This window comes from Microtus oregoni, unplaced genomic scaffold (genome assembly GCF_018167655.1).
Source record: "Microtus oregoni isolate MIOR12 unplaced genomic scaffold, Mior012 000065F_ref0000479, whole genome shotgun sequence".
Lineage (NCBI taxonomy): Eukaryota > Metazoa > Chordata > Mammalia > Rodentia > Cricetidae > Microtus > Microtus oregoni.
In genome coordinates, this window is record NW_024543875.1 from 9,719,181 (window position 1) to 9,731,225 (window position 12,045).

General features: G+C 42.3%; 1 protein-coding gene across 3 annotated transcripts in view; it reads right to left on the reverse strand.

Annotated features, from left to right (window-relative positions):
• Nucleotides 1-12,045, reverse strand: part of Epg5 (ectopic P-granules autophagy protein 5 homolog) — a 91,288-nt gene that overhangs the window by 18,919 nt on the left and 60,324 nt on the right. For 2 of the 3 annotated variants that reach the window (XM_041640829.1, XM_041640831.1), the window contains 8 exons: nt 11,066-11,222; nt 7,769-7,963; nt 6,316-6,529; nt 5,197-5,345; nt 4,229-4,430; nt 3,633-3,705; nt 2,827-2,933; nt 338-513 (listed from right to left, as the gene is read on the reverse strand). In XM_041640829.1, the coding sequence (XP_041496763.1) occupies nt 338-513; nt 2,827-2,933; nt 3,633-3,705; nt 4,229-4,430; nt 5,197-5,345; nt 6,316-6,529; nt 7,769-7,963; nt 11,066-11,222 (1,273 nt within the window). The remainder of the gene's footprint in view (nt 1-337; nt 514-2,826; nt 2,934-3,632; nt 3,706-4,228; nt 4,431-5,196; nt 5,346-6,315; nt 6,530-7,768; nt 7,964-11,065; nt 11,223-12,045) is intronic. The other variant, XM_041640830.1, reaches the window with a different exon arrangement.

The window sequence follows — 12,045 nt, forward strand, 5'->3', positions numbered from 1 at the left end:
TGAAATCAATTTGGAGTTGAGTACTAATTCACATTTTGCCTTCAAACAACATTCACAAGTAGGCCTAACAATATTATTCAATATTATAACAATGATTATAGAGATAAACACTAGCCAGGACTCAGTAAGCTAGGGAATCACGCAGCCTTATCTCTTAAACTAGAAAATGGCCAACATGTTGGGAACAGCCTTTCTCTGGGCTTTAAAACTGGTCTGAAAGATGTGTACAAGTCACTCACTAATGCATGGCTCCCACAAGCTGCTGCTTTCCACAGTATGTACCAGAGGGTGACACAGAAGGGACACACTGGGGAGGGGACACCAACAAAGGCCGGACCTTGAAGAAGGCCTCCATGAGCCTCTGGTCAGGGTGCAGGTCCTTCCACGGGAGTTTCTGGTAAGCACTATGAAAAGTGTAGAGAATGAACTCCGGCATCTTGGGTGCTGTGCATGCTTCACAATAATGCAGCAGATGCAGCCGCAGGGCTCCTTCGTCACCTGGCAATAGCTTGTCTAGAATTGTAAAAGGAAATACAGTTCAGGTCATTTGGTTTCTTTAAAAAGGAATAGGAAAGAAAAAGAAATGCTAACACAAAACACAGACTTGTCTTCTCAAGGTGATTAGCTTTCTTCTCCAAAACTTCTAAATGGCTTTTTAACACAAATGCACACCTACAGCCGCTGCCCTCTCATGTACCCAATCCCACTCCATTGCACATCTGTCTTCATTTAGTGTTTTGAGAGAATTCCTCAAAAGAAATATTTCAACATTTCTCAAAAAAAAAAAAAGACCAACAAGAACATAAAAATGCTCAGCATTAATAAATATCACAGAAAAGCAAAATAAATTCCATAAGGGCAGGGAGATTGCTAAACAGCTAAAAGTGCGTGCTGCCGAGGCTGGCAACCAGAACTTGACTCCCGGAACCCATATGAAGGAAGGAGAGAACCAATTTCCGCAAATTTTCCTCCACCCTCACCCTCCACAGAAATCACACACACACACACACACACACACACACACACACACACACTAAATGTAGAAAAAAATTAAAATCATGATGAAGTATAACTTCACACTGGCTTTTTAATCTATTCTTATTTTATGTGGATAGGTGTTTGCAGAAATGGAAAACAGCACGAAAGCTCCTCAGAAGCCAGAGTAGACAATACTCTCAGAAGCCAGAGTAGATAATACTCTCAGAAGCCTAGAGTAGACAATACTCCCAGAAGCCTAGAGTAGACAATGCTCTCAGAAGCCAGAGTAGACAATACTCTCAGAAGCCAGAGTAGACAATACTCTCAGAAGCCTAGAGTAGACAATACTCTCAGAAGCCAGAGTAGACAATACTCTCAGAAGCCTAGAGTAGACAATACTCTCAGAAGCCAGAGTAGACAATACTCTCAGAAGCCTAGAGTAGACAATACTCTCAGAAGCCTAGAGTAGACAATACTCTCAGAAGCCTAGAGTAGACAATACACTCAGAAGCCTAGAGTAGACAATACTCTCAGAAGCCAGGGTAGACAATACTCTCAGAAGCCTAGAGTAGACAATACTCTCAGAAGCCTAGAGTAGACAATACTCTCAGAAGCCAGAGTAGACAATACTCTCAGAAGCCTAGAGTAGACAATACTCTCAGAAGCCTAGAGTAGACAATACTCTCAGAAGCCTAGAGTAGACAATACTCTCAGAAGCCAGAGTAGACAATACTCTCAGAAGCCAGAGTAGACAATACTCTCAGAAGCCAGAGTAGACAATACTCTCAGAAGCCTAGAGTAGACAATACTCTCAGAAGCCAGAGTAGACAATACTCTCAGAAGCCTAGAGTAGACAATACTCTCAGAAGCCTAGACAATACTCTCAGAAGCCAGAGTTGACAATACTCTCAGAAGCCTAGAGTAGACAATACTCTCAGAAGCCTAGACAATACTCTCAGAAGCCAGAGTTGACAATACTCTAAGAAGCCAGAGTAGACAATACTCTCAGAAGCCAGAGTAGACAATACTCTCAGAAGCCAGAGTAGACAATACTCTCAGAAGCCTAGAGTAGACAATACTCTCAGAAGCCAGAGTTGACAATACTCTCAGAAGCCAGAGTAGACAATACTCTCAGAAGCCTAGAGTAGACAATACTCTCAGAAGCCTAGAGTAGACAATACTCTCAGAAGCCTAGAGTCGACAATACTCTCAGAAGCCAGAGTAGACAATACTCTCAGAAGCCAGAGTTGACAATACTCTAAGAAGCCAGAGTAGACAATACTCTCAGAAGCCTAGAGTAGACAATACTCTAAGAAGCCAGAGTAGACAATACTCTCAGAAGCCAGAGTAGACAATACTCTCAGAAGCCAGGGTAGACAATACTCTCAGAAGCCAGAGTAGACAATACTCTCAGAAGCCTAGAGTAGACAATACTCTCAGAAGCCTAGAGTAGACAATACTCTCAGAAGCCAGAGTAGACAATACTCTCAGAAACCTAGAGTAGACAATACTCTCAGAAACCTAGAGTAGACAATACTCTCAGAAGCCTAGAGTAGACAATACTCTCAGAAGCCAGAGTAGACAATACTCTCAGAAGCCAGAGTAGACAATACTCTCAGAAGCCTAGAGTAGACAATACTCTCAGAAGCCTAGAGTAGACAATACTCTCAGAAGCCAGAGTAGACAATACTAAATGGGCTGTAACTACACAACTCAGAGCATCCACACAGACATTCTGTAACTGTGGCAGTGGCCATTCTCCTGTTGGCTTCTTAGGAAAGCAGGAGGAAAAGGTGATGGAGAGGCTGAAGGGAAGGCTCCACAGGGCACCACATGACACCTCCCTACCTTTAAGACTGCCGTGCAGTGAGTCAACGCAGTCAGTGAACAGCTGCACAATGCTGGAGGCCACCACAGCATCACTCTCTAGCCAGGGGTAATGTCGCTGTTGGCTGCTTCACAGGAAGGAAACACATGCTTAGGAACGAGAGCAAGCGAGACGGAGTTAAGAGTCTAGGGCTGGCAAGTCAGAGAACTCGGTCTCTGCAGCCTGAAGCAGAGCTGGGAACTCCTGAAAGTGAGGACACCTGTGACATCAACCCTTAACACTGACTCCCCTCCCTCCTAAGGCCAGTACTGGGTGCATCTAGTTTATTTGCACAGCTTTACAGAAGAGCCACCCAGAGAACAATTCATAGCATTTGTATGATTATGTCACCCTGTATCCTGATGCTCATGAAACAATGTTTTCATTTAACGTCAGAGTTACATGATTAAGGGGGCATCCCTGACCCAATAATTTGATATACAACTTAATTCTAAAAATAGCTGAGTTAATAGAAAATGCTGAGATCCATATTTATAGACCTACTTTATGAAAAAAATCCTTAAGTATGCAAATAAATTCAACTTCCTTACTGTAGAAAATTGGAAATTAGTGGTTCATTTTGTTCCAAAATTAATATCAAGATAATATCACTAATTAATTGGTCAGGTGAATAATTATATAAACAAAAAATGGCTTGACTTTTATATTTTATCAACTTAAATGCCTCTGTATTAAAAATTGAATCTGTGAAATCATCATGACCTGTAATAAGTATCATTAGAATTTCAGTTTCCAAAGAAATCGGAGTACATGAAAAACTACTTACTTTTCACTGTCCTCTAAAACCAGGATCCAGGGCTTAAAGAGCTGGATGATCTGTGAGTACAGGGACCTCAGCACTGAAACAGCACAGTTGTTAGAAACAAGGACCTCACTCTGCCCACTGGCTCCAGCTCATACTAAGTGCACACAAAGTCTACTGTTCCTCCCTATAAAGCCTTTGCTGACACAGACACAATATGGTTAGTGCAACAACACAGGCTTCCCCTTTCAATTGCTATGAAGAAGAGAGCTTACTGTTTATTATAGCACAACGTCATAAGTAATTTTATAATGTACATTTTTCCAAGATACATGTTTCATTCTGAACATTATCCTAGCCTAGGTAAATGATAGAAAGAAGGAGTTAGAGAAATACACCTCTTTGAACCATACCCCCACCTAGGAGGAGCATAGACAAGCTACAGCAAGCATCCTATACTCGCTGTAAAATCATATAGATATGACAAGTATATGGGTTCACACCTGTACACTTTTCCTGTTCCCTCTCCTTGACATCTGAGACGATCTCTTAATGTTCCTATCTGAATTCCTCCTATGGAAGGCACGGCACTTGGCTCCCACCAACGGGAAGCACAATACCTTCTTTGCTGCTGGCCATCGGGTTTTGGGCCAAGGAGGAGATTTCTAAGTCAATCAGCCTTTTCACAAGGTATCCCAGAAATGTCTCCACATCAGCCATATAAGGGCTCCATTTTGAGAACAATCCAAAGCTTCTGAAGTCCAGCTTGGATAGCCGAAGCTTATGAAAGAAGTCAGAAAGCCACTGGATGGTCTCCATTACCTAGAAGAGACAACCAGGCGAACACCGCTCACTAAAAGTCCACTTTGGTGCAGAATCTTCCCCAGCCCCTTTCTTCTTTTCTGTGGCTGTAGAGGAAACCTGGGGCCTCATGATAACTCGGACAGCCCACCACCGAGCCATGCCTTCAAGCCCTTTATAGTATAGCACTACTGTGACGGGAATAGAGGTTTTTTTTTGACAGAACGACAAAAAGACAGAAAAAAAATAGTAGGTTTAAATTCTAAAGTAATGAAATCTTTACTTCAAATACATTCTTCCTTTTTCTTTATTTTTGAGGTTTTTTTCTTTTTGCTTGGTTTTGGTAATGGGTCAAGCTGGTCTCAAACTCCGAGTGCTTCAGCTTGATGTCCCGAGTGCTGCCAGTGCAGGTGTGGACCACACCCAGCTTCAGGTTCTTATGCGAAGCCACCATAGAGAAAACTGAGGGCTCGGAGGGCCACACCACGGAGGGATAAATCAGATGTGCTTGGCGGGAGGAAGGTTTGTACAGGGGAATGAATGCTGGCTTTCCTTCTGTTCAGACAGGAATGAAACTCCATTCAGGAGCATAAGAGAAAAGTAGTCCAGGCAAAGGTCAAAGACGACATAGAGCTCTTATACACACACACACACACACACACACACACACACACACCAAAACAAAAACAAAAAATGCAGCTTTTAAATGTGCTTCAATTGTTTGAAAATGCACAGCAAGGAAAGTGGGAAAGAATACACAAAGTTGCCCGAGACCAAAAGCTCATACCTGCTTGTCTGACAAGAGAACCTCTGAGGCACTATGAAGCACAGAGCTGTCCGCTGAAGCTGCCCCCTGCTGGCTGCTTGGGGCATCGCATCTCAGGGCTCTCAAAGTGGCTTTCCAGCACTCAGGACTCAGCAGCTGCTCTGCAGAGCCTAGAGAAGAGACAGAGACAACATGTCTGCGTTTTTCCCAAACCACTTTCAACCTGAAACAAACAACATGTGTACTTTACAAATAAATGATGATGAAGATGATAATAATTCAATCAAATCTGTAGGAATACATGGTAGAAAAAGACAAAAGAAAAGACAAAAAAGCGACTTAACTGGGAGTGAGCTCCACAGATGCCACTGGACCCCACCCTCCGACTGTGACGAGAAATTATATTAGTGTGAGAGTGTGTGTGTGATGTGTGAGTGTGTGTGTGATGTGTGAGTGTGTGTGTGTGAGAATGTGTATGTGTGAGTGTGTGTGTGATGTGAGTGTGTGTGATGTGAGAGTGTGTGTGTGATGTGTGAGTGTGTGTGTGTGAGAATGTGTATGTGTGAGTGTGTGTGTGATGTGTGTGAGGAGTGTGTGTAATGTGTGTGTGATGACTATATGTGTGATATGTGAGTGTGTGATGTGTGAGAATGTGTGTATAATGTGTGAGTGTGTGTGTGATGACTGTGTGTGTGTGATGTGTGAGAGTGTGTGTGTATAATGTGTGTGTGTGTGTGATGTGTGAGTGTGTGTGTGTGATGTGTGTGAGAATGTGTATGTGTGAGTGTGTGTGTGATGTGTGTGAGGAGTGTGTGTAATGTGTGTGTGTGATAACTATATGTGTGATGTGTGAGTGTGTGTGTGTGTGATGACTGTGTGTGTGATGAGTGAGAGAGCAAATTTAACATGACATAGAACTCCATATGGAAATTAGAGGACCATCTTGGGGTGTTGGTTCCCTCCTTTCACCATGGCTTCTAGGAACCTAACTGTGGTCATCAGGTGAGGGTGGCAAGAAAGTCACCTGCTGAGCCATCTCTAGCCTCATCTTAACCCTTTCAGGTGGCATCTACAGAGTGGAGATGGGCTAGCAGACACTCGCTGAGCGCTTACCAACCACACCCAGATGAAGACACTTACTTTGCACCAGCAGCCTGAGAACGTCACTGTACTGGTCAGGGAACTGGTAGAGTAGAAGGTGAGTCCAGTGCTTACAGAAAAGATTAAATGGCATCAAAATATCTTCATCTGGTTCAAGGCCCCAGGCAGTAAGTGCCAAGTGAATGGACTCCAGAAGCCTGGTACGATCAGACAGAGGAGGTTTAGTGGTGTTTAACCATTGCTTAACATCGAACTAAAAAAGAAACAGAAACAAGAAGCAGTTTTATTTACATTAGAAAATTAGATGAAGCAGAGAGTCTATGCAAACTTAAAAATCAAAGGCAATCTTGCAGTCAGCTGTCTACAAACACAGAAACTAAAATTCACACACGAGTGCACACCATGACGCCACCACCTCCATCGAGTCTCTGAGCTGATGGCATGTCCTCAGCTCAACAACCTTCTTTAGAAGTATGAAATCTTACTTGGGATTGGTTAAGGATGTGATCAGAAGCAGAACACTCACTTTGAATGTTCACAGCCCTAGGTTTGACACCTAGCATCACAAAAATAAAAAACCCAAAACAAAAACCACTCACCGACTAACTATTCACTATAGGCTTACACTTCCATTCTATTTCTGAAAATGCCATACATTTCTGCCTTACTATAAATTCCCTCTGAGGCCTCATCAGAGTTTCAGAGCTGTCCTTCAGTGCTAGTGTCGGACCCAGGCAGCACCTCACGGAGCTTATTTAACAGCCATCTTTTTAGTGTCATTTGTTACCTACTTCAGCTTATAAAATTCAGACTGCTGGAATCCTCCAACATTCCACACCATAAAATAACCTGTTATAGACTGGGCTCAGTCTCTTCACCCTAAAAAGCGCCAGGGATCCACTGCTTCATAATTGTCACAGAAGCATATTTGAAGGTGCTGACATTCTAGAGGGCTTAAGTCATTGCCTTGCTCGGATAGTCTTCTGTTCAGATGAGGACAAGGGAAGCTTATTTAGACCAGGTGTATTCAAATATGAATCTGACATGTGATGACTCACAGATCAAACACCACAGGAGCAAACTCAAGATACATTTAAAAAGGTTATTAAACTCCTCTTTCACAAGGGGTATTTCATGAGGAATATTTCATGACTGTACTAAGTTTTTAAAGAAAGCCTGGGCCGGGCACTCAGGAGGCAGAGGCAGGCGGATCTTTGTGAGTTCGAGGCCAGCCTGGTCTACACAGTGAGTTCCAGGACAGCCAAGCATACACAGAAAAATCCTGTCTCAAAAGAACAAAACAAAATAAGCTTGGGATGCTGTGCTCTGAGAGTCACACTCTGAGGTAGGACTGTCTGCGCAGCACAGCCGGTGTCCTGCCCATGGGGAGGCTGTAAAGTCGGGCTAATCTGAGATCACGCAGAGTAGAAAGGACCTCTTGACATGGGAAACAACAGTTGCTTCCCATTTTCCCAGGCGTAATCATTAGTACCTTGGTGAGCAGCATGAAAATCATGTCACTGTTGTCCTCGCTTAAGAACTGCACCACTTTCTCATACAGGTGGATGAACTCGGCCGGCGCAGCATTGGGGGTGAAGAACGGGGAGAGCAGAGAGCAGAGGCGCCTGTTCTTCAGGATGGTCTGCAGCACTTTCCTGCACTCCGACCTTGTGCCACTGATAAACACCTGCACAAAATAAACGGGAGCGGCCTCTCAATTTCCCTGCCGCTTCTCTGAGGCAGTCAGTCTTAACGGTACTAAGTAAGGTAAAATAAGTTCTTGTGAATGAAAATATAAAATCAAGCACTTTTAATCCTAGCCCTAGGGAGGCAGAGGCAGGAAGAACTCTGTGAGTTTGGGGCCTGCCTACTCAACACAGTGAGTTCCAGGATAGCCAGAGTTACAAAGTGAGACCCTGTCTCAAATAATAATAGTAATGATAATAACAATAACTTAATTAATGTGGCTCAAAGGCTAAGATGCACTAGAATCTCAGTGATTCTCTAAGCAGTCTTGGGGTCAAGAAGGCTTTTCTAAGGATGATCACAATAAAAATAATAGGCAGGACTCACGGGTATGACTTACTAAAATTTTAATTTTCACTGACATACAAAAAAATCATAAAGTGTTAAAAAAAGAGTCAGAAAAATATACTTACATTGTTCTCCAAATACTAAGTCAGTAACTTAGTATTGGAAGGACTCTTCCAATCACATCAAAATCCAAAAAAGGTACAAAGAAAAATAATCAGTAAGATACACACATACACACACTCACACACATACACACTCTCACACATATGCACAATCACACAGGCACACTCACTTTCACACACATACAAGCGTGCATGTGTGCACACGCACACACTCTGCCAATAAACAAACCAAAAGACATATAATTTGAGAGAACTTTAAATACGGAGGCTCGGGAAAGAGTTCAGAAGAGTATGTGCTGCACAAGCTGGAGTTCAGGAGAGTGTGTGCTGCACAAGCTGCAGTGCAGAAGAGTGTGTGCTGCACAAGCTGGAAGACCCGAGTTTAATCCCAAGCACCAGCATGAAGAGCCAGGAGCAGTGGCTGTGTGCCTGGAACTGATGGGCAATGAGGGTAGAGACATCAAGATCACAAGCTATAATTTTATTTATGTTTTATAAATAAAGCTTGCCTGAAGATTAGAGGGTAAAACTAAGCCACTAGTGGTGGCACACACCTTTCATCCCAGGATTTGAGAGAAGAGGCAGATGGATCTCTGTGAGTTCAAGGCCACCCTGAGCTACACAAGATCAATCCAGAAACAGATCCAAGTAATGGTGGCCTACACCTTTAATCCCAGCACTAGGGAGTCACATGCCTTTAATCCCAGTGCTAGAGAGGAATATAAGGCAGGATGAGACAAGAACTTGTTCTTTTTCAGTCTAATGATTTCTTAGAGGTAGAGCTTTCTAGTAGCTTGGCTGCTTTGCTTTTCTGATCTTTGGGTTGAACCCCAATATCTGTCTCTGGGTTTTTATTAATAAGGTAACCAGCTTAGCTCAAATTGAGTGAGAGTTTGTCTCATGAAAGGTAGAAAGTGATAAAGCTCCGGTCTCCATTCATAACTATTCTTATACACATACACAGCATAACAGCAATACAACTTTTGAAAGGGCTGGCATTCTACTTCCCTTATCAGATTAGCCAAATTTTATGGCTCAATCTCCAGTTCTACAAACACTGGTCCGTACAGGGACAAAGCTTTAATAAAAATGGTAATTCCTAATGTCAGTTATGATAGTGTAACTATGTGCAAATCTCCCAGCAGGGCATCACATTACACCAAAGGCACATAATGTTATAAACTATAAATATACAGTTACACCAAATTCCTTTGATACAGCAGTCACATTTTCAGAAAACAGTAAATACTAAAAAAAATATTGTAAGAACAATTGTCTCAGCCTTATTGTAGAAAAAAGAGAGAGACTTTAGCAAAATAGTCACCCAAAAAATGTGAGCACAACACCTTACAGCATGTCTTTATCATGGAACAGACATTTGACATGAGCAGGCAGGGCTGTACTTACTAGCAAGGAAAATTAGAAGATACACTTAAGTGTACAGGAAATAACTCAGCACATATCTGTCTGAAGTGTCTATGTAAGTACCTATGTAGGGGTAAAAATGACAGAGCATGTTTATAACTCAAATTATAGCCATTTTACTACTATGCCCCGGTATTTAGAATCCTGAGAACATTTTCTTAGATTCTGGGTTCTATACTGTATGGCTCATACAGAATTAGTAGCATATTAACTTAGATGAGAAGCAAGGTTCTTAGAAGAAAATAGACTATCGTCTGGTGACACAGCTCAGTGGTGGAGCGCCTGCCTAGCATAGGCAAGGCACTGAGATAAAACCCCAGAAAAACAACAAGTGGTTGAATCTGACTGGCATTCCCATTTATGGGTATCCAAGTGATCAATTAAGTTTGATGCGAATATGTGGCCAGGGTTGACATTTTTCAAACAAGTGGATTTCCTTTACAACACATCCATAGATCTGCATGAATACCTCGCCTTTGCACTGTTAAAACAAATCAGGTAAATAAATGGTGGCAGAAACAGCACCTGGGAGGCAGTGACAGTCAGGAGAGCAGCACTGAACCCAGCTGGAAGCCCTGAGCTCATTTCTTAGCCCCAACATTCACAGGGGCATGCTTTAGAGAAGTTGCTTCATCTTTCAAAGGCCACTTGCTTCTTTTTAAAAACTTTTTAGAGCAATACTGGGGATTGAACTTAAGGTCTCATGCATGCTACGGCCCCTACTTTTTTGGTTTTCTTGTTTGTTTAACTTTTTGAGACAAGGTCCTGCTAAGTTGCCCAGGTTGGCCTTCAACTCATTCTGTAGTCTAGGCAGGTCTTTACCTTGGGATCCTAAGCAGCTGAGATTACAGGATATGCCACTAGAATCCACTCTGCTGATCATTTTCAAGACAGGAATGATATCAACTATACAGAGTCAGTGTGAAGACAAACTTTAAAAATTAATTAGAAGCTATCTTGCAAATGATAAAGGAACTTCAGCCATGTTATTATTAGTGATACCAACAATCTATGCCAAAATCTGATGTCTACCTAGCCTTCCAGATGTGCGCCATCTAATCTCTTTTGTAGAAGAAGCAACATTCTAGACAAAAAATTCTACCAAAATCATAGGAAGCCAGCAATTCTCCAAAGGCTTCTGACTATATTTAGTCAAGACCCGGGAACTCACAGTGTCTGCGCCTGGCTGCCAGAGGGAATGGTTTTACCTGCCCCAAGATCTCGATGCACGAAGTGAAGAACTGCCTCGTAGGAGGATGGCGCTGGGTCTCATCACTGACATAGTCAACAACAGTAAAGAAGAGGCTGATGCCAATTTTCTGGACCCCAGGTGTAGGCTGCAACTTATAAGCATTCACTAAGGCCCTGTGGGAAAATACGAGCACAATATTTGTCCATGGTAAATAACCCGTGTTCTCAAATGTCTCTGTTTTTCTCACTCCTCAGGCAGTATTTACAAGCGACTTCAGAGGCCTGTGCAATAACACTTTAAAAATACTACATGTGGTAAATATGTATCTATCAATTACCAAAAATTTACTTTAGATATACAGTAATAATTTTATATGTCCCTCTGGAAAATAAAAGTCAACTGCTATTCTAAGAACCAATTAACATCCTGGCACGTATTAAAGTTTTTCATATATTGTATATAATGCATAGTTACTTGACTTTTGAGGTCCTTACATTTTTCACAAGTATGTGATCTCTGTACATTTTAAAATTCAAAATATGCCTGAGGGTGAGATGGGCACCAGGCACACAAGTGGCACAAGTACATATATGCAGGCAAAACTCTAACACACATAAAACAAATAAACCTACAATGTTTTCCCTAAGATTTTCTTCTAATACTTACTTTTTCTAGTATTTTCCTAGTGACAAAAACACCAGCCTGTGGCTAACCTGATCTAATCCTTCCCAAGCCCGCCCAAGGGGGACTCAATGCCCTCCACATGCCACCCCAATTCGCTGAAGGGCTCAGCAGCTTGCCAGGATGTAGAGTGTAGTTAACTTGTTCAGCTGGCTTTAAGAAAGGTGAGTGTATGCCAGGAGCTCTCAGAGAAAACCACATAGTCATATGCAAGCCACTGAGTACCCTGGAAAGTCCTCAACCCTGTAAGGAATTGTAGTGAACTTCATTCTACAACCTGAGTTCCCAGGTGAGTGTAAAACTGAAGCAGCCAAT